The sequence below is a fragment of the Myxine glutinosa genome, chromosome 6, assembly GCF_964187855.1.
Source record: "Myxine glutinosa chromosome 6, kmMyxGlut1.1, whole genome shotgun sequence".
Lineage (NCBI taxonomy): Eukaryota > Metazoa > Chordata > Myxini > Myxiniformes > Myxinidae > Myxine > Myxine glutinosa.
In genome coordinates, this window is record NC_136266.1 from 64311601 (window position 1) to 64334745 (window position 23145).

At 46.3% G+C, this 23145-nt stretch overlaps 1 protein-coding gene across 1 annotated transcript in view; it reads left to right on the plus strand.

Moving 5' to 3' along the window:
• Positions 1-23145, plus strand: part of LOC137429399 (voltage-gated delayed rectifier potassium channel KCNH8-like) — a 723799-nt gene that overhangs the window by 566970 nt on the left and 133684 nt on the right. Inside the window, exon 8 of the mRNA XM_078781042.1 lies at positions 5625-5822. Coding sequence (XP_078637168.1) covers positions 5625-5822 — 198 coding nt within the window. The remainder of the gene's footprint in view (positions 1-5624; positions 5823-23145) is intronic.

Genomic DNA, 23145 nt, shown 5'->3' on the forward strand with positions numbered 1-23145 from the left:
GTCCAAACCTTGGCAAATCTCGTGAACAGCATGCCTCAACGTGTACGTGCTCTCCTGAATGCTCGTGGGGGTTACACGAAGTACTGAACTGTAATTTTACTGTCTGTAATCCCAGTCGTAATTTAACTTTTGTTTTTGTTAAAAAATTTTTTGGCTAAAGTGCAAAATAAAGAGATACTTCTGGAAAACGTACAGAAGTTTAACACAGTACTGTCCATGAATTGAGTTCGATATCAGTTTACATCACTTTCAAGGATCAATTTATTTGTTTCGAAATGTCAAATGTGGTTTTTCTTTCTTTTAAAGGTCACATTAACAAAATCTCGAATAAATTCAACATAATTCCAATGAACTTTTGGTTCTAAGACATCTTGAAAAGTAAGTTCACCGCCAGAAAAAAATATTCCATATTAAATGCCAAGTCTGTATATATATACAGTGCATTCAGAAAGTATTCAGACCCTTCACTTTTTCACATTTTGTTATGTTGCAGCCTGATGCTGAAATCGTTTAAATTCATTTTTTCCCTCATCAATCTACACTCAATACCCCGTAATGACAAAGAGAAAACAGGATTTTATTAAGTTTTGCAAATTTATTAAAAAGAAAAAACTGAAATATCACATTGACATAAGTATTGTCATGCGAATCCCTCAAGGTTAACACCAGGAACCGCGGATGGCTCAAACGGCTTTAATGGAGGCGACGATCAAACACCGATTCGGCTATAAAAGCATGGGAGAAAGAATGAAGGAGAAGAGGCGGCAAGCGCTTACCTATAGCGAACCGACTGCAGCTCCGATCCTGCAGGGGATTAACTCAAACGAACACAGGTTTAACAAGGAATGGAAAATAATACAAGGGTTTATTTTAAACAAAGGTTGGGACAGGGAAACGCGATGATAAATCTAATTTCTAAATTGGGACGTCCCCACTCACACTTCGGATACGAGACAAAGGAAAATGAATTAATAAAATAAATGTCCGTTGTGTACTGGGTAAATGTGGTGCGTCCTTATCTGTTTGTAGTCTGTAGTGTGTCGTCCGGTTTCGAGCGCAGTCGGACAGCCTCATTCATATATATATATATATATATATATATAATATATATATATATATATATATATATATATATATATATATATATATATATATATATATAAATAATACTGAATTCAGTTTTATAAGGAGGACGTAATGTGTCAAGCGTGTCTGATGAAAGTGGGGATGTACAAAATAATGGAAGAATGTACGAAAACACCCCACAAAATACACCACACAAACACGTCCTAGTGAGGGTCTGCAATCTCTGATTGCTGTTTCTTGTTACTCCCGCCAGGGAGTAATGCATTCGATCGTGTCTGTCCGTGTGTGTTCGTGTGTTTATGAACAAGATATCTGGAAAAGTTCTGAACGGATTTGGATGAAAGTTGGTGGGATGATTGCCCTTGGGATAAGGAAGAATTGATTAGTTTTTGGTGAAGCTCAGGATATTATTCCGGATCCATGAAGTTTTTGAAGGATTTTTTACCATTGGAAGATAGGGCTCCAACTTGACCCACGGTGGGAGTATGCGCTCTACTGTGTGGCGTTCTAGTTTACAATTGCTATTACAAGGGGGGTGGACATTTATCCAACCAAGATATTCTAATTTTATATTTTTAATGAATTTTCTAAAATTTGTAGAATTTGTTTTTCACTTGGAAGTTGTGTGTTACGAGGTGTAAATAAAGATGGAAAAGTCTAATGTAATGCAATTTAATTCCAAGCTAATAAGGATACAAAAGGTGAAAAATTTTAAAGGGGGTGTGGATTTTCTATGGACACTGTCATTGTCAGGCAGCCTTCTTCCCGATAACTGGAGCTGTGGTGGAAAGGGTTTTGCACTGAGGCAAAATAAATGTGTCCATCTAAAGGAATTCAGTGTTGATAGGAGAAAGCTGTGTTTTGAGTATTGAAAAATGTACTCCCAGATGAAAAATACTATACTGGGTAAAATAATTATCATGGGCTGTTTTAAAATGTTATCGGGACACTTAATCGAACTAAGGTCGACCCCTCTGCAAGGAACTTGAAATGAAAATAGTTTGGACAGTCTGCATCATTGATCCTGCGCAAACACCGTCCATTGCCTGCAGAGTGGCTTAGACAGCAAGAAAGAGGGAGAAATGTGAACTGAGAGGATCAACGGCTGTGTGCTGCATGTCCTGTGGCAGAAGACATTTTAAATTCCGGCTGGTATAGTAAAGAGGGAATTGGGAGTGTTGATTGCGAACCGGGACTGGTTCTGTGACTCCAAAGCACTGAATAAAGAAGCAACTTTACCCTGCGCTCAAAGTTGGTCGTTCTTATCTCCTGGCCGGTCTGCTCGACAAATCTACCGCCCTGCTGTTGTCTCGGAGACGACTTCAAAGCAGGCATCTCCTCGCTGGCTGCATCGAGACAGCAGCATGCCTATTCTTTCACTCTCTCCTCAGCCTGTTGCCAGTACGCATGGTCCTTAGCAGCGTGCTGTACAGAATTCAACATCAGTCAGCTTGACTTGTGGACTAGAGTTCATCTGCATACTTAATGAAGCCAAGCTCACTCACTTTCTGAGGACTTCTTACAATGTGACTGGCTGGTCGGGTTGGACCTGTGTGCACCCACTGGACAAGATTGTCTCGAACGTGTTCACACCCATTTGTAACCTGCTGAAGTTTATAGTATGAACTGGTTACCTGAGATAATTTACCATTTCAAAAGTCGGAGTTAATTCATAGCTGCATTGATATCTGTGACATTTATACTTTTGTCATCTGGGGATTCTTAGGAAAATCATCGTGTTATTTTTAATCAGTTTTAGTGTTTATTAGACAATAAGGTTAAAGGTAGACAGTAGGGTTGATAAATATTAAAGGTAGATAGTGAGGTTAATAAATATTACTTATTAAATCTCCTTTTGTCTCCTTTCGTATGCTGGTTTCACCTTTAAAGCAAAAGAAAGGACATATTATTGTCCATAAATCTTTTCTACCGTGGCATCCTCCAGGTAACTGATGAACTCGCTTTGGTGTCTCGAGGTGGACAGGTAATAACAGTCAACTTAACACTCTACGTTATGGGCCCACAAACATCTGACAAAGAAAAGAGAGAGATAGAGACAGAGAAAGAAAGAGTTGTGGTAAATAGTTTGGACCAATTAAAACCTCAGAAACACCTCTAAAATAATGGCTCCTTGGTTAACAGCAACAGCCCGTGAATCGCGAAGGGTTTAGCTGTTCCCCACTGCCCTCTCTGGTGCGCAGCACTGGTCCCGCACAGCGCGGCTTGTCTTAAACCACAGGGAGATGACGTAAACTGCAGGGAGATGACGTAAACTGCAGGGAGATGTCGTAAACCGCAGGGAGATGTCGTAAACCGCAGGGAGATGACGTAAACCGCAGGGAGATGACGTAAACCGCAGGGAGATGACGTAAACCACAGGGAGATGACGTAAACCACAGGGAGATGACGTAAACCACAGGGAGATGACGTAAACCACAGGGAGATGACGTAAACCACAGGGAGATGTCGTAAACCACAGGGAGATGACGTAAACCGCAAGGAGATGACGTAAACCGCAAGGAGATGACAGCAGACGTGGCAGAGCTTACAGAGAGTGATCCAGCGACTATCCTGGTGAGCGTGCTCTGTGTTCGATTCCAAGGCACAAGGGAAGACTACACTCAAAGGCTCCAGAGAAGCCCATTCACTTCAATCCATCTAATCGTGCTCGTCGGCCTTTTATTTCTCTCTGTCCACCAATTTTCATACGCCCCCCCCCCCCCCCCTTCTCTACCCTCCGATCCCATTGGCGGATGCCCTTGGGTGCATGCTGTCATCTCACCCACATGATTGGTCGCGCGTGGTGAGCCTCTCAGACATCTCCCACGGATTGGTCCTGCGTTAAGTGGGTGTGTATCTTGTCGATCCAGAATTCCTCTCCAGTCATGGTACGGTGACTATCGACCGGCCGGTTCAAACCGGTTCGCGGAGAGAGATACGGTGGCAAATAGGTGGCAAGATTTGTCAAATAGGTGGCAATGTGCGGTAAATAGGTGGCAAGATATGACTCACCTGGTTCTAACTGGTTCAAGAGGAAATGAGAAAGGAAGATAAGAGGATCGCATGAGGTAATCGGCTAAGAAGAAGGAAGAAACAAATAAAATAGAAGGTGATATAGTGAAAGAACACCATGGATGGAGTCAAGACCATTTATCCAATACATATTCAACGCGGATTTATCCACATGTATTAAAATATGCTTAACTAAAAAGATCCTGAGAAATAACTATTGTTATTCTGGAGATGGATTATTTAACCCCTGGAGCCAAAACCACAACAATATCTTTATGTACATAGCAAAAACCCAAGAGAGCATAGCTCGCCATTTATTAAAATGACAACTTTTATTACCTCCGCCACCAAAGGTGGATGGAGGTTATGTTTTCACCCCTGTCTGGCTGTCTGTCGGTTTGTTTGTCTGTCTGTCCGTTTGTGAACAAAATATCTCAAAACGTTGTGGACGCATTCGGAGGAAATCTGGCAGAGATGTAGCGTATGTGACGAGGATGAAATGATTAGATTTTGGTGAAGATCCGGATCCGGCGACTGGAATTTTTTAACTGATGCTTCACCATTGGGAGATAGGACCAAAAACGATACATAGCAGGATATCTCAAAACGTTATGGATGGATTTGGACGAAACTTGCTGGACCGGTTGGGTGTCTGACAAGGACGATTCGATTCGATTTTGGTGAAGATCCGGATCCAGGTCCAGCCAGTAGAATGTTTAAGTGATTTTTCACCATTGAGTGATATGGCCAAAAACGAGAGGTAGACCAGGATATGAAAGACTGGACCTATGATGATTCCTGTGATTGATTTGGATTAAATGTGATTCTGTATTGTGATTTTCTGGTCTACTCTGAGATACAAAACGGAAACTGTTCACCTGGTGGAGGTATGCTCTCTACTGAGTGCCTTTCTAGTTATAAAATATGTGATGTGGACGTTATAGGATAAGATCAGCACACCAAGGCAATCTTTGGTTCTTCAATATTCAGTGTTACATGAGTGAAAACTGGGAATGAGCCTTCTGAACTAGACACACATTAGAAACAATTTATGACACACACACACACACACACACACACACACACACACACACACACACACACACACACACACACACACACACCTGCTGCCAGAGTTATGCACATACCTCTGAGCTGTCTGAACTGGGTTTGAATCCTAAGCCAGGTATAAACTGTCATCCTGATGTTTTGCAGGCAAGACAAGGCATCGGTGCGTGCATCGTCCATCGTCCATCTTTCTTTAACGAAATGTTCCAGAAACTTGATTAAATGTGCAAGTAGTTTTGAAGAAGACAGCCAGCTTAACCTCTCCGATGGAAGGCGTGGTCCACGATGCAGCACCCCTACTGGCGCTGTATATTAATCTCGATTTATAGCATGAACCAACTTAATTGTAACTCAATCCCCCCATGACAGTCTGTTCAGAGCATGCTAACATGGAGTTCTCCCAGCACCCATGGTTTTTTGGAGTTGTATGGATCACGTGTATTCTTGCTTCATTCCAGGATGGTTACATGAACTGGGGAAGAGGCTTGATATGCCATACACCGCCAATAACACGCAGGGCGGCCCATCACTTCGCAGCGCGTACATCGCTTCCCTCTACTTCGCTCTGAGCAGTCTCACCAGTGTGGGCTTCGGCAACGTCTCCGCCAACACCGACACCGAGAAGATCTACTCTGTGTGCGCCATGCTCATCGGAGGTGTGTGCACAACCTAACCTCTCGTGTGTCTTTGTCTCTTCCTCTTCTCTCTTCTTCGTCTCTTCCTCTTCTCTTCCCCTTCGCTTTCTCTCCCGATCCCCTCACCCCTCCTTATCTAATGAGTCCAGATGGCAACATGCCTGGGCCAGATGCTTTCACAATGGAAAGAACTGCAGCTCATTTTGTGGAGATAAATTTTCATTTGTACAAGCGGGAATGCTGCTCTGGTGTGTGTCGGTGGTTGTTGTCTCCGAATGTGGGTTTCAGAAGGTGGAACGGAGCTCTCCCAGGACTCGATGTTCCCACCTTCGAGTGTGTGTATATATATATATATATATATATATATGTGTGTGTGTGTGAGTGTAAGTATGTAAGTTGTTTTTTCCTGCTATTCCCACACGTGGGTGGGCCTCAGGAGATGTAACGGATATCTTCCGGGTCTCAAAGTATCCACCTCCGTTAGTGTATGTGTGTGTGCGCAATAAGCCAATATGCACTATTCAACGAACAAGCCGCGTAACATACACAACATACCGAACATACCATGTCAGGCCATTGTGTACACAACGTATCAAACAAGACGCGTGTACACAACATACCACTGTACAACATGTCACATATAACGTGGGTACACAATACAACATGTGAATAATATGTCTGCATGCATATAACGCATAAAAATAATTTGTGTGCATACAAGACACAGCATATGATGTCACACAAAACAAACAAAACAAAACATGCCAAAGCAAAACCTAAAGCAAAACCAAAGCCAAATGTGTATAAACCATAATCGTGCATGTGTAAGTGCAAATAACCACCCATGCACGTTTGTATGAGCATATGTGCATCATGTGTGCATCATCGCCACTGATCCTCATCTTTCTCAGGCCCTCCTCTACTTGAGTCCGCCAAATCTCAGACCCCTTCCCCTCAGCTCCACCAAATCTCAGGCTCCCCTTTCACTCGGGTCTGCCAAATCTCAGGCCCCCCTTCAAACTCGGATCCGCCAAATGTCACACTCCCCTTCCACTCGGGTCCGCCAAATCTCAGGCCCCCCTTGCACTCGGGTCTGCCAAATGTCACACTCCCCTTCCATTTGGGTCCACCAAATCTCAGGCCTTCCTCGTTGTGTGCACATGTCCTCCGTTGTGTGCGGCCTTGTACCCCTGTCGGTGTTTGTTAACTTAAGTCCCCTACATCGTGTTTTGCTTGGCTCTCAGTTTTTCCCTTCTACACCGAACGTAATACTCTCTGTCTAACGTTTTAAATCCCCACCCCACCCCACCCCACCCCACCCCCCAAAAACAACAACAACAAAAAAAAACATTTATTTTTCCTTTCTCCACGTGTGCCGTTGTCTCATCCTGTACTTTCTGTCCAGGTGTATCGCGGTGCTTTTCGCCCCGCCCCCATTTTCTCCTTGCCATCATTATCTCCTTACACCTTTTGCCCTGTTCACATGACTCGTGGTGGTCCCTCTCGGCCCTCCCCCCGTTGGTATTTTGTGCATATAAGATTGTTCACGGTTCTGTTTAAATATTATTTTAAATATGTTTAACCTTTCCCCTTCAGTGGTTTATTCAGTGGTATATTACAACACGCTGTTTTTCTTCCTATTTAAAAGGCTTTTCTCAATTTCCTCTCCAACTCATTCCACGTCAAAAAAAAGAAATTCAATATCTTATACGTCTCCCTCACTACATGGTCTAAATTCACATTCATTCCATCCCTCCTCCATCGTTCTGAATCGGATTGCTAACTTGAAAATCACAACAAACCCAATTTGTTATCAATGTTCGTCTTTCATTAATCATCCACTTTCTAAACTCCCCTCTTGCCCCTCCCCTCCAAATCCCCCCCCTTGCACCTACACTCCTAAACTCCCCCCTTTCCCCTCCACTCTTAAACTCCCCCCTTGCCCCTCCACTCCTGAACTCCCCCCCTGCCCTTCCCCTCCTAAAGTCCCCCCTTGCCCCTCCCATCAAAATCCCCCCCCTTGCCCCTCCACTCCTGAACTCCCCCCTTGCCCTTCCCCTCATAAACTCCTCCCTTGCCCCTCCCCTCCAAATCCCCCCCCTTGCCCCTACACTCCTAAACTCCCCCCTTGCCCCTCCACTACTAGACTCCCCCCTTGCCCCTCCCCTCCTAAACTCCCCCCTTGCCCCTCCCCTCATAAACTCCCGCCTCACTCCTCCCCTTCAAAACTCCCCCCCAACTCCTCCCATTCAAATCTCCCCCCATACCATTCCTCTCAAATTCTCCCTCCTCCCCCCTCCTCAAAGTTGCCTCCTCCCCACCTCGTCTCCCTTCTATCTCATGCCTCCACCCCCCCCAACCTTCTATTGTCCCATGCCCCCCCTCAAACAACCCCTCACTCTGCCTCATCCCTTCACCACCAAACCTTTCAATCTCCTCATCCTTCCCTTTCTTGGAACTCTTCTGTAATCTCTGACACACTATCAACTGCTCTCCCTACCTCCCCCTCTCATCCTTCATCTTACCCTACTCCTCCCCTCCCCTGTCCTGTACCCGATGCTCCCCCTCTCTCTTCTTTAACGGTATGGACCTCAAACATCCGGGGCCTTCGCTCAAACCTGACTGATCTCTCCATACAGGTTGCTTCTGACAATCCAGACTTGATCTGCTTAACAGAGACTTTCCTCCTTCAAGATGTCTCTGATTCCTCAATATCTATTCCTGGTTACTCCCTCTTCCGGTATGATAGACCTGAGCCTCGTCCTGGTGGTGGGGTGGCTATCTTTATCAAAAACTCTCTTCCTCACTCTCCTTGCACTGCCCTCTCTCCTCCTCACCCCCAGGAGTACCTCTGGCTACGGCTTCCTCTCCGCTCCCACCTTTTGTTCATATGTGTTCTGTACCGTCCCCCAAACAGTGATGACTCAATTTACATTTCACTCTCTGACAACATGGACCAACTTCTATCCACTCATCCCAACTTTCTCTTCCTCATATGTGGTGACTTCAACTGTCATCATGCCACCTGGTTGGGTGTGGGTTCCTCTCTCACCAGTCATGGCACCTCAGCAAAGGACTTCTGTGACTCACTGGGATTGACACAATCTGTCAATTTCCTGACCCGGATCTCAGCCAATGGAGTTTCTTCTCTTCTAGACTTGATTATGACAAACTTCCCTGCTAATGTCTGCTGCTCTTCTTCTGCCCCATTCGGTTCTTCTGATCATGTGCTTGTCAAAGTGGACATCTCTCTGGCCATTCTCAGAGAGCCTCCTCAGCGTCGAAGAGTCTGGCATTTCACTCAGGCCGACTGGGATGGGCTTCAAGCAGCCATCAATCGTCTGGATTGGTCTCCCATCTCCACTGCCTCTGACATCAATTCTTCCTGGGAATTCTTCCAAAGCAAACTGATCTCACTCATGCACAGATTTATCCCATCTCGTCTTCAGTTGTCTTACCCTTCCTCCCGTCCATGGTACACCGAATCTTGTGGTGAGGCAGTTGCCCTGAAACAACTTGCCTTTGCCTCTTGGAAGGCTAATCCAACTGAAGGCAATCTCAGTTCCTTCCACCAAGCTCGGAACAAGTGTGTGTCTACCCCCAGGAGTGCCAGGAAGCACTATCTCTCCTCACTCAAGAACGAACTCTCAAACCTGTCTCCTTCCTCAAAATCCTGGTGGCATCTGGTCAAATCCGTTTCTGGTGTTTGTTCCCCCTCCATCCCCTCCCTTACCTCAAATGGCCACACAGTTGACATCGCACGTGACAAAGCCGAATGCCTCAACTCTGTGTTTGCCTCAAAATCTTTAGTCCCAAACCCATCTCTCTCTGTTCCCACCTTTCCCAGTCGAACCCAACTGCTCCTGGACTCTGTGTCCTTCTCTCCTGACAAGGTGGAGGAGTTTTTGTCTAACCTCGACTCTGATTCTGCAACTGGACCAGACGGCATCAGCCCACAGGTCCTAAAATCCTGCTCTGCCACTCTATCTCACCCTCTCTCTGTTCTTTTCACCCTATCTTTTGCTCAAGGTCATCTGCCAGCATCCTGGAAATCAGCAAACATTACCGCTTTACACAAAAAAGGTGCAAAAACAGATCCTTTTAACTACAGACCAATCAGCCTGCTCCCAATTATCAGCAAAGTCATGGAATCCATCATTGCTTCGGATATGAAATCTTTCCTCTTCTCCAATGGCTTGATCTCTGATCATCAATTTGGATTCAGACCAGGTCACTGTAATCTGGACATGCTGCTTCTCCTGTCTCAACAATGGATCGAGGTCCTCAATGCCAAACAGGAAATCAGAGCTGTCTCCCTTGACATATCACGTGCCTTCGATACGGTCTGGCACCCAGCTCTGCTCACCAAACTCTACTCCTATGGTATCCATGGAAATCTCCATGCATGGCTTGCGGACTTCCTCTCTGGTCGTAGTCAACGTGTGGCCCTGAATGGATTTCTCTCATCTCCCCTTCCTGTTCAGGCTGGAGTTCCCCAAGGCAGTGTTCTGGGCCCTGTGTTTTTTCTGGTCTTTATCAATGATCTCTCCGACTCTCTGGAAAATCCTCTCTATCTCTTTGCTGATGACTCCACTCTCTGCCGCTCCATTCGTCTTCCCTCAGATCGGCAGTCTGCAGCCTCCTCACTCTCTGAAGACCTGGACAAATCACAGACTGGTCAAACAAGTGGAACATGTCTTTCAATCCTGACAAATCTCACACTCTTACTATGTCTCTCCGAAAAGATCGACTGGACAACCCTCCCATCTACTTTCTCAACAATCCTCTCCAAGAAGTTCTGTCGCTCAAGCTTTTGGGACTCACTATCTGCCATGATCTTTCTTGGGAAAACCACATTTCAAAGCTGGCCTGCAAAGCCAGTCGCCGACTGGGCATCCTCCGTCGTGCAAAGTCCTTCCTAGGCACACCTGAGCTCCTCACCACATACAAGGCTTTCATCCGCAGCTCAATGGAATACTGTTCTCACCTATGGGCTGGTGCTCCTGCCTCACACCTAGCTCGGCTTCATGCTGTTGAAACCAAAGCTTTCAGAATCATTGGAATCTCCCGCGATGAAGCTATCTCTGAGGGCCTTTCACTCACTCACCGCAGGCAGGTAGGTGGTCTTTCTGTCTTCTACCGACTCCTCTCCGGCCTTGCTCCCCCTGCTCTCTCTGTGCTCTGTCCCCCAAATATTCCTACAGGTCGCACAAGATCTGCCAGCAAGCCTCTGATGGTTGAACTGCCGAAATCTCGGCTCTCTGCTCACCTTCACTCCTTCATTCCTCTTTTCTCCCGCCTCTGGAACAAACTCCCACACTCCCTTCAATCCCACTCCTCCCTCCAGGTCTTTAAAACAGCTGTTCACCACCATCTCTTATCTTCCCCCATCCAAAACCTTGATCTTTTCTACCCCCACTAATTCACCCCAGATCCACCTTGTTTGTAATTCCAACTTCTTTCCTGGTAGTCCTGGCAGTGTCCATATGTTTTATGCCTCTCCCACCCCCTTTCCCATGCCTCCCCCCCAAAGCCCTCTCCCTCCCACAGATCTCTCGATGTCTCCATGTCTCTCGGTTCCTGCTCTCAAATGTTGTGTTTGTGTCCTTCCCCCTTTCTCCCCATCTTGTCTACCGCTCCCGATGTTATTTGTTTTATGTGTCGGTTTGTCGGTTATGTGTCGGTTTGTCGGTTTGTCTTTCTGTGTGATAAATGTTCGCTCTTTCACGAGCCTCGATCTTGTATACAAAAACAAAACAAAAAAAAAACTGGTTAGAGTCAGAAAAACCCATCAAGCCACAGGCGCCTCCCCTACCCCCACCAAAGCCACCCACAAAGCTGTTATATTAGGAGTATAACTGAATCTCATGGAGCTCGGTTCCCTGCAGGTATAATATGGCATAAAGAGAGTCGCCAAATCCCAGGCCCTCACTCCCAGCATGACGAGATCGGAGAAACCCAGCAAGTTGTCAGGCCAGGCTGCGTCTCACACGATCCACGCAAACTCGGGCTCCACATGCACGGCCCCCCAAATCCCACCAAAACCGCCCCACACTCCAAAGCCGCTGCACACAGCACAAATCCTCGATCTCACCTTGCTCTCTCACATCCTCAACGGATGGAGCTCCACAGGAGGAGGTCCACCAGAGCCCAGGCCTTCCCATCCGGCAGCACAGGGCCTGCAAGTCCCACCAATCTCCAGACTCAGGCCGTCAAAACACACATCGACACACATCGTCTTTACATTTTACGAAGACGCAATTCTGCTGCACACAAGTACAAAACTCGATATTGTCTGTTGGTCTCTGCGAAGTCTGTGACCACATTGATACAAGACCAATAAATCTGAGCAATGAACCTTGATGCAGGAGGAGGTGGTTTGAATTGTTAATTCCATCTGTCTCTTTTTAGAGAACATCACCAATTTAACCTCCCCGGTGGATTTGTAACATACATACATGATCATACATACATGTAACATGGATCCTGCCTGGAGACCCGGCAAGATTTTTGTGATAACTTTTTATAGAAATGTTTATTTGCATGATCTTCCAGGTATGCTCCGAAAAGGTGGTGACAAATATTTAGGTCATATAAAACATTTTCGTTCAGGTGTAAGATAAATAAATCATTAATTACATAAAAAACGACCCCACTTTACATGCGACGGTTCTGCGAGACCTGAGCTATATCTATCATTACTATCATTACTGTGTACGTAATTTATATGTGATTCGTTTGAGTGAAGGTTTCTAATTCGAAGTGCTAATTCGTGACTCATCTGAGTCATCTGTGATGGCATCGCATCATTTTCAAAGCTTCGTGTGCTTCCTGCTTCTCGTTATCTCACATGCTTCCTGAGTTTTTTTTTGGGGGGGGGGATACAAGATCGAGGCTCGTGAAAGAGCGAACATTAATCACACAAAAAGTCAAACCGACACAACCCGACACATAAAACACAAAATAAAGGGAGTGGTTGACAAGATGGGGAGAGAGGGGGAAGGACACAAACACAACATTTGAGAGAGGGGACATCGAGAGAACTGTGGGAGGGAGAGGGTTTGGGGCAAGGTGGGAGAGGTATAAAACATATGGATACTGCAAGGACTTCCAGGAAAGAAGTTGGAATTTCGAAAAAGTGTATCTGGGGTGAATTAGCGGGGGTAGAAAAGATCAAGGTTTTCGATGGGGGAAGAAAAGAGATGGTGGTGAACAGCTGTTTTAAAGACCTGGAGGGAGGAGTGGGATTGAAGGGAGTGGGGGAGTTTGTTCCAGAGGCGGGAGAAAAGGGGAATGAAAGAGTGAAGGTGAGTTATTCTTAACTCATTGTTTATTATTTTACCATCTTTGAAATTGGATCAGCGCTTCGATGTTTTTGACAAATCTTAACATTTTTTTTTTTTTTTTTTTGTATACTGAATCGAGGCTCGTGAAAGAGCTAACATTTACTTCACAAACAAATCAACCAGACAAACAAAATATATAAAAAGAGGGAGCGGAAGACAAGATGGGGAGAGAAGGGGAAGCACACAACCACAACATTTGAGAGCAGGGAGAAGTGTGGGAGGGAGAGGGCTTGGGGGGAGGAGGCGTGGGAAGGGGGGGGGCTTACTTGATAGCCCCCCTTCCATTGCCCCCCCCCCCCTTTCCCGTGCCTCCTCCCCCCCCCTTTCCCGTGCCTCCTCCCCCCAAGCCCCATCTCTCCCACAGATCTCCCGATGTCCCTGTTCTCTGCTGTTGTACTTGTGTGCTTCACTCTCTCTACCCATCTTGTCTCCCGCTCCCTTACTACTTTGATAGATATTACCCTCCTTCCCATTGAAACTCCACACTCTTACAAATGACAGATTCATCCTGATCCTCATTCATCCTGCTACTTCCAGCACGAGGCTTTTTAATGCATAACGGCTTACCAACACTAACCATTTGCACATTATATGAGAGCATATCAAGTAGGCATTCTCGTTTCGAGCCGTTAATCAATCGCTTCCCACAGTCCAAATAATCGAAAGGGAGATCTGTGGGAGTGAGGGGGCTTGGGGGAGGAGGCATGGGAAGGTGGAGGGGGGGGGGGGGGTAGGCGGAGTATAAGACACATGGACACTGCTGGAACGTCCAGGAAAGAAAAAATTCGGTATTTCAAAAAGTGGAATTGGGGTGAAATTAACGGGGGTAGAAGAGATCAAGGTTTTGGATTGGGGAAGATAAGAGTTGGTGGTGAACAGCTGTTTTGAAGACCTGGAGGGAGGAGTGGGATTGAAGAGAGTGGGGGAGTTTGTTCCAGAGGCGGGAGAAAAGAGGAATGAAGGAGTGAAGGTGAGCAGAGAGCCTTGATTTTGGCAGTTTAACCATAAGAGGGTTGCAGACGGATCTTGTGTGACCTGTAGGAATATTTGCGGGACAGAGCCCATAGAGAGCTGGGGGGGCAAGGCCAGAGAGGAGTCGGTAGAAGACAGAAATACCACCTACCTGCCTGCGGTGAGTGAGTGAGAGGCCCTTGGAGTTAGCTTCATCGCGGGAGATTCCAATGATTCTGAATGCTTTGGTTTCAACAGCGTGAAGCCGAGCTAGGTGTGAGGCAGGATCACCAGACCAGAGGGGAGAACAGTATTCCATTGAGCTGCAGATGAAAGCCTTGTATGTGGTGAGGAGCTCAGGTGTGCCAAGGAAGGACTTCGCACGACAGAGGATGCCCAGTCGGCGACTGGCTTTGGAGGCCAGATTTGAAATGTGGTTTTCCCAGGAAAGATCATGGCAGATAGTGAGACCCAAAAGCTTGAGTGAAAGAACTTCTTGGAGAGGATTGTTCAGAAAATAGATGGGAGGGTTGTCCAGTCGGTCTTTTCCGAGAGACATAGTAAGAGTGTGAGATTTTTCAGGATTGAAAGACATGGTCCACTGTTTGACAAGTCTGTGATTTTGTCCAGGTCGGCAGAAAGTGAGGAGGCTGCAGACTGCCGATCTGAGATATGAAGAATGGAGCTGCAGAGTGTGGAATCATCACCAAAGAGATAGAGAGGATTTTCAAGAGAGTCAGCGAGATCATTGATGAAGACCAGAAAAAGCACAGGGCCCAGAACACTGCCTTGGGGAACTCCAGCCTGAACAGGAAAGGGAGATGAGATAAACCCATTCAGAGCCACACGTTGACTACGGCTAGAGAGGAAGTACGCAAGCCATGCGTGGAGATTTCCATGGATACCAAATGAGGAGAGTTTGGTGAGCAAACTGGGTGTGAGGAATACATACCTTTCGGAATATTTGGGGGAGAGAGCCCAGAGAGAGCTGGAGGAGCAAGGCCGGAGAGGAGTCGGTAGAAGACAGAAAGACCACCAACCTGCCTGCGGTGAGTGAGTGAAAGGCCCTTGGAGTTAGGTTCATCACGGAAGATTCCAATGATTCTGAACGCTTTGGTTTCAACAGCGTGAAGACGAGCTCGGTGTGAGGCAGGAGCACCACCCCACTAATAATACTAATAATAAAATATTATTAATACTAATAATCTATCTATAATTCCAGTAATCTCTGTGTGAATGTCTGCGTGTCTGTGTGTTTGTCTGTGACCGCTGTTTCTCGACAACTACCGGTCCGATATACTTGAAACTTGCCAGGTATATTGCTGGGGACCCGAGGATGTGCCTTTTCAAGGTTTGAAATTAATCGGACAAGTAGTTACCGAGCTATGGCGATTTAGCCGTTCGCCGTTCGCTTTGGCTTTGCGAATGGACCAAACCATTTCACGTAAATAGAGGGGGGGGGGGGGGGGGTTCTGTGGTCGTTGCGAATGGACCAAACCATTTCATGTAAATAGAGGGGGGGGGGTTCTGTGGTCGTTACTGCCACGTGGTTTCAAAGTTTTTTTTTGTTGTTGTTGTTTGCACGCACGCTTTTTTGCACGCACGTACGGGCACCCACGTACGGGCACGTCCTAGTATTAACAATAACAATAGCAGTATCATTTGGCAATGATGATAATGAATGTATAATCCCCCCCAACCTGGCCCAAGCACATCTGGGTTTGATGAAAGGTAAGCTCATGTTCAAGCACTACAGCAGGTAGGTGTGCTACATGGCCATGAAGACCAATGAAAATTTGGACCAAATGGCCCACTTGTGATCAAAAGTCCTGGAAAGGTATTAATGTGGTAATCAGAAATAATTTCTTTTATCATAATGAAATGCTCCACTAATTGAAAATAATCTTCCCAGCAATGGATGTTCAGGTGAAATAAACAAAATTCTCCTAAATAACACTTTTTTCTTTGCATAGGTTTTCTTGTTATAATTTGGAGCAGATCACCCTCAACATGTATATTTTGACATCAATTTTTCAACGTTGTATTACTATGATCTCACGTTTTATAAAATTTTGAGGAACAGAAATGAAAAAAGCTGAGATTTGTGTGTGCGCATAAATGTGTTCATGCTCATGCATACATACATGCATGTGCTTTCTAGCTATGTGAATGTATTACAACCTCACACCGAATATGTTATTCCCCTCTGCTAGAGTCCATATTCGCAAGGAGTGTGCACTCGTGGAAGAATCATCAAACTTTCCCCAGATGACCTTTATTATTGTCCTCTTCAAAGTCTGATCCAGGACAGACACTTTCAACTTCGTTACACACCTCCTAATTAGCATAAATCCAAGATGGCCACCACAAAACTAGGCTGCAACTGGAATTCGACATATCTCAGCAGTTACTGCTCCGAAATAGACATGCTTGGTATGTCGATTTTTGGTGTTTTGTTATTTAGTGTTTATTGGTATTTGGATGTTTAGTATTTGGCTCTAATGCTCAGGAATCGAATGAACTATGTTTCGTGACAATACGAGGTCAAGGTCACATGGTAAGGTCAAGGTCACTGGCATTTTTGACCGAAAATGGTAATAAACCATATATATCAGCAACCATATAATTTGTGTCTTTGTCAAATTTCCGCTTGTTATTTCATTGTGTTTGTGTTTTGTGTGTTTTCGAGTTAATCTTGGTTTGCAATTCGCAAACTTGTGTATAATTAAATCGTTTTCTGCTCGCACTGCGTGTGCGGCCTGGTAACTTGAGGCTTCCCTCACCCAGGCGGTGTTTTGTGTATTTAAGTTCTTTCCTTCGCTGTATTGCTTATTTCTTAGATTTCCTTTTCTCCCCCTAACTTCCCCAAACATCTATCCTTTGTTTAACATTCCACATACAAAAAAACAAAAACAACAACAAACAAACAAAAAAATTATTATTTTCTTCTCTCCTCGTCCCACCCCCTTTATCTCCTTCTCTTCCACCTCTTCCTTCCATCTCCAGCCGTAACTCACCCTTCCAATTCTAGTTTCCTTCATCTCATTTAACCCTTTCTCCTTTCTCTGATCCACGACCTTACTTCAGGGACTTTTCCCAGATTGGTTTTCACGGTTTTGTTTAAATATGATTCAACTTTCCCCTGCAGTATTTTATTCAATGGTTTATTACAACACGCTGTTTTTCTTCCTATTTAAAAGGCTTTTTTCAATTTTCTCTTCAAATCATTCCACTTCAAAAAAAAATCCAATCTCTTACAGTCATTCCTCCCTACATTATCTAAACTCACCTTCATTCCACCCCTCCTCTATCGCTCTCAAACGGATCTCTGACTTGAAAATCACAATAAACCCAGGTTGTAATAAATATTTGTTTTTCATCAATCGTCGACTTTCTAAACTCCCCCCTCACCCCTCCCCTCCCAAACTTCCCCCTCACCTCTCCCCTCCTAAACTCTCCTCACCTCTCCCCTCCTAAACTCCCCCTCACCCCTCCACTTCAAAACTCTGCCCTCACCCATCCCCTTCAAAACTCCCCCTCTCACCCCTCCTCTTCTAATCTCCCCCCCCCCCCTGCAATCTCTCTCCAAATCTCCCCCCTACCACCTCCTCCTCAAAGCTGCCTCCTCCCCACGTCCTCTCCCTTCCATCACATACCTCCACCTCCTCCAACCTTTGACGATGCTCTACCCCCCTCAAACAACACCTCACTGTGCCCCTTCCCATCACCATCAAACCTTTTGTCCTCCTCATCCTTCCTTTTCTCCTAACTCTTCTGCAATCTCCAACACACGATCAACAGCTCTCCCTACCTCCCACTCTCACGCCTCATCTTACCCTACCCCTCCCCTGTCATATACCCGATGCTCCCTCTCCGTCTTCCTTAACGGTATGGACCTCAAACATCCGGGGCCTTCACTCAAACCTGACTGATCTCTCCATACAGGTTGCTTCTGACAAACCAGACGTAATCTGCTTAACAGAAACTTTCCTCCTTCAAGATGTCTCTGATTCTTTAATATCTCTTCCTGGTTACTCCCTCCTCCGGTATGATAGACCTGAGCCTCGTCCTGGTGGTGGGGTTGCTTTCTTTATCAAAAACTCTCTTCATCACTCTCCTTGCACTGCCCTCTCTACACCCCACCACCAGGAGTACCTCTGGCTATGGCTTCCTCTCCGCTCCCACCTTTTGTTCATATGTGTTCTGTACCGTCCTCCAAACAGAGATGACTCCATTTACATCTCCCTGCCTGACAACATGGACCAACTTCAATCCACTCATCCCAACTCTCTCTTCCTCATATGTGGTGACTTCAACTGTCATCATGCCAGCTGGTTGGGTGTGGGTTCCTCTCACACCAGCCATGGCACATCAGCAAAGGACTTCTGCGACACACTGGGACTGACACAATCTGTCAATTTCCGGACCCGGATCTCAGTCAATGGAGTATCTTCTCTTCTAGACTTGGTTATGACTAACTTCCCTGCAAATGTCTGCTGCTCTTCTTCTGCTCCAATCGGTTCTTCTGATCATTTCCTTGTTAAAGTGGATATCTCTCTGGCCATTCTCAGAGAGCCTCCTCAGCGTCGACGAGTCTGGCATTTCACTCAGGCTGACTGCCACGGTCTTCAAGCAGCCATCCATCATCTGGACTGGTCTCCCATCTCTACTGCCTCTGACATCAACTCTTCCTGGGAATTCTTCCAAAGTAAACTGCTCTCGCTCATGCACAGATTTATCCCATCTCGTCTTCAGTTGTCATAACCTTCCTCCCATCCATGGTACACTGAAGCTTGTGGTGAGGCATTTGCCATGAAGCAACATGCCTTCACCTCATGGAAGGCTAATCCAACTGAAGGAATTCTCAGTTCCTTTAACAACGCTCGGAACAAGTGTGTGTCTAACCTCAGGAGAGCCAGGAAACAATATCTCTCCACTCTCAAGACTGAACTCTCAAACCTTTCTCCCTCCTCCAAATCTTGGTGGCATCTGGTCAAATCTGTTTCTGGTGTTTGTTCCCCCTGCATCGCCTCCCTTACCTCAAACGGCTACACAGCTGACTCTGCACGTGAAAAAGCTGAATGCCTCAACTCTGTGTTTGCCTCAACATCTTGTGTCCCAAACCCGTCCCTCTCTGTGCCCAGTCGTACCTGGGTCCTGGACTCTGGACTCGTCCTCCTGGACTCAGTGTCCTTCTCTCCTGACAAGGTGGAGAAGTTTCTGTCAATCCTCGACGATGATTCTGCAACTGGACCAGACGGCATCAGCCCACGAGTCCTTAAAATCCTGCTCTGCCGCTCGATCCCACCCTCTCTCTGTTTTCTTCACCCTCTATTTTGCTCAAGGTCATCTGCCATCAGCTTGGAAATCAGCCAACATCACCGCTTTACACAAAAAAGTGCAAAAACAGATCCTTGCAATGACAAACCAATCAGCCTTCTCCCAATTATCAGCAAAGTCATGCAAACCATCATTGCTTCGGATATCAAATCTTACCTCTTCTCCAATGGCTTGATCTCTGATCATCAATTTGGTTTCAGACCAGGTCACTCTACACTGGACATGCTGCTTCTGCTGTCTCAACAATGGATGGAGGTCCTCAATGCCAAACAGGAAATTGGAGCTGTCTCCCTCGACATATCACATGCCTTCAATACAGTCTGGCACCCCGCTCTGCTCACCAAACTCTCCTCCTATGGTATCCATGGAAATCTCCACGCATGGCTGGCGGACTTCCTCTCTAGTCGTCGTCAACGTGTGGCCCTGAATGGGTTTCTCTCATCTCCTCTTCCTGTTCAGGCTGGAGTTCCCCAAGGCAGTGTTCTGGGCCCTGTGCTTTTTCTGGTCTTCATCAATGATCTCTCTGACTCTCTTGAAAATCCTCTCTATCTCTTTGCTGATGACTCCACTCTCTGCCGCTCCATTCCTCATCCCTCAGATCGGCAGTCTGCAGCCTCCTCACTCTCTGCAGACCTGGACAAAATCACAGACTGGGCAAACAAGTGGAACATGTCTTTCAATCCTGACAAATCTCACACTCTTACGATGTCTCTCCGAAAAGACCGACTGGACAACCCTCCCATCTACTTTCTGAATAATCCTCTCCAAGAAGTTCTGTCACTCAAGCTTTTGGGTCTCACTATCTGCCATGATCTTTCCTGGGAAAACCACATTTCCAATCTGGCCTCCAAAGCCAGTCGCCGACTGGGCATCCTCCGTCGTGCGAAGTCCTTCCTTGGCACACCTGAGCTCCTCACCACATATAAGGCTTTCATCCGCAGCTCAATGGAATACTGCTCTCCCCTCTGGGCTGGTGCTCCTGCCTCACACCTAGCTCGTCTTCACGCTGTTGAAACCAAAGCGTTCAGAATCATTGGAATCTCCCGCGATGACGCTATCTCCGAGGGCCTTTCACTTAATCACTGCAGGCAAGTTGGTGGTCTTTCCATCTTCTACCGACTCCTCTCCGGCCTTGCTCCCCCAGCTCTCTCTGGGCTCTGTCCCCCAAATATTCCTGCAGGTCACACAAGGTCTGCCTGCAACCCTCTTATGGTTAAACTGCCTAAATCAAGACTCTCTGCTCACCTTCACTCCTTCATTCCTCTTTTCTCCCGCCTCTGGAACAAACTCCCTCACTCTCTTCAATCCCACTCCTCCCTCCAGGTCTTTAAAACGGCTGTTCACCACCATCTCTTATCTTCCCCAATCCAAAACCTTGATCTTTTTTACCCCTGCTAATTTCACCCCAAATCCACTTTTTTGAGGTGACTTTTAACTTCTTTTCTCGAAGTCCTTGGTGTCCTTGCGTTTTATACCTATCCTGCCTCCCCCCAGGCCCTCTCCCTCCAAAAACATCTCCCGATGTCCCTGCTCTCAAATGTTGTGTTTGTGTGCTTCCTCCCCTTCTCTCCCCATCTTGTCGACCGCTCCGCTTTTTATATACTTTGTTTGCTTGTTTGTTTGATTTGTTTGTTTGATAAATGTTAGCTCTTTCACGAGCCTCGACTCTGTACACAAAAAACAAACAAACAAAAAAAAGGCTAGATCTCTGATCATCAATTTGTTTTCAGACCAGGTCACTCGACTCTGGACATGCTGCTTTTGTTGTCTCAACGATGGATGGAGGTCCTCAATGCCAAACAGGAAATTAGATCTGTCTCCCTTGACATATCACCTGCCTTCGATACGGTCTGTCGCCCCGCTCTGCTCACCAAACTCTCCTCCTATGGAAATCTTCGTGCATGGCTTGCGGACTTCCTCTCTGGTCATCGTCAACGTGTGGCGCTGAATGGGTTTCTCTCATCTCCCCTTCGTGTTCAGGCTGGATTTCCTCAAGGCAGTGTTCTGGGCCCTATGCTTTTTCTGGTCTTCATCAATGATCTCCCTGACTCTTTTGAAAATCCTCTCTATCTCTTTGCTGATGACTCCACACTCTGCCGCTCCATTCCTCATATCTTAGATCGGCAGTCTGCTGCCTCCTCACTCTCTGCAGACCTGGACAAAATCACAGACTGGTCAAACAAGTGGAACATGTCTTTCAATCCTGACAAATCTCACACTCTTACAATGTCTCTCTGAAAAGACCGACTGGACAACCCTCCCATCTACTTTCTAAACGATCCTATCCAAGAAGTTCTGTCAATGAAGCTTTTGGGTCTCATTATCTGCCATGATCTTTCCTGGGAACAGCTCATTTTCAAGCTGGCCTCCAAAGCCAGTCGCCGACTGGGCATCCTCCATCGTGTGAGGTCCTTCCTTGGCACACCTGAGCTCCTCACCACATACAAGGCTTTCATCCGCAGCTCAATTGAAAACTGTTCTCCCCTTTGGGCTGATGCTCCTGCCTCACACCTAGCTCGCCTTCACGCTGTTGAAACCAAAGCTTTCAGAATCATTGGAATCTCCCGCGATGAAGCTAACTCCGAGGGCCTTTCACTCACTCACCATAGGCAGGTTGGTGGTCTTTCTATCTTCTACCGACTCCTATCTGGCCGAGCTCACCCAGCTCCATCTGTGCTCCTTCCCCCAAATATTCCTACAATTCGCACAAGATCTCCCAGTAACCCTCTTCTGGTGAAATTGCCAAAATCAAGGCTCTCTGCTCACCTTCACCCCTTCATTCCTCTTTACTCCCACCTCTGCAACAAACTCCCTCACTCTCTTCAATCCCACTCCTCCCTCCAGGTCTTTAAAACAGCTGTTCACCACCATCTCTTAGCTTCCCCCATCCAAAACCTTGATCTCTTCTACCCCCGTTAATTCACTGCAAATCCACTTTTATTTTTGAAATACCGACTTTTTTCTTTCCTGTAAGTTCCAGCAGTGTCCATGTGTTTTATTCTTTCCCACCCCCCTCATGATATTCCCCCCATTCAGGTCCATGGTATTCGCCTTCCCATGCCTCCTCGCCCCAAGCCCTCTCCCTCCCTCAGATCTTCCATTGTCCCTGTTCTCTGCTGTTGTACTTGTGTGCTTCACTCTCTCTACCCATCTTGTCTCCCGCTCCCTTACTACTTGATAGATATTACCCTCCTTCCCATTGAAACTCCACACTCTTACAAATGACATATTCATCCTGATCCTCATTCATCCTGCTACTTCCAGCACGAGGCTTTTTAATGCATAACGGCTTACCAACACTAACCATTTGCACATTATATGAGAGCATATCAAGTAGGCATTCTCGTTTCGAGCCGTTAATCAATCGCTTCCCACAGGCCAAATAATCTAAACTTACCGATCGCAACAGCTATTTCCTTTGTTGCTTTTGTCTTGAGGCTGGTAAGAAATGAATGGAGACCTCGGCCTTTTCAGCCGAGAAAGAGTTCAGACACACTCCGACCTTTCATCAATGGTATCTATCATGGCAAACGCTGAGTGAAAGGCGTGCTCCAGTTACGGAATTCACCAGTTTCCAGCATCATTTGAAAGATGGACACAGAGGCCAGAAGCGTTGAATCTCAGATGAGCCTGGTGTTGAGCTCCGCTTCAGTTGCATCCTCAGAGAACAGCGGTTACAGTGCCTTCAGAAAGTATTCACACCCCTG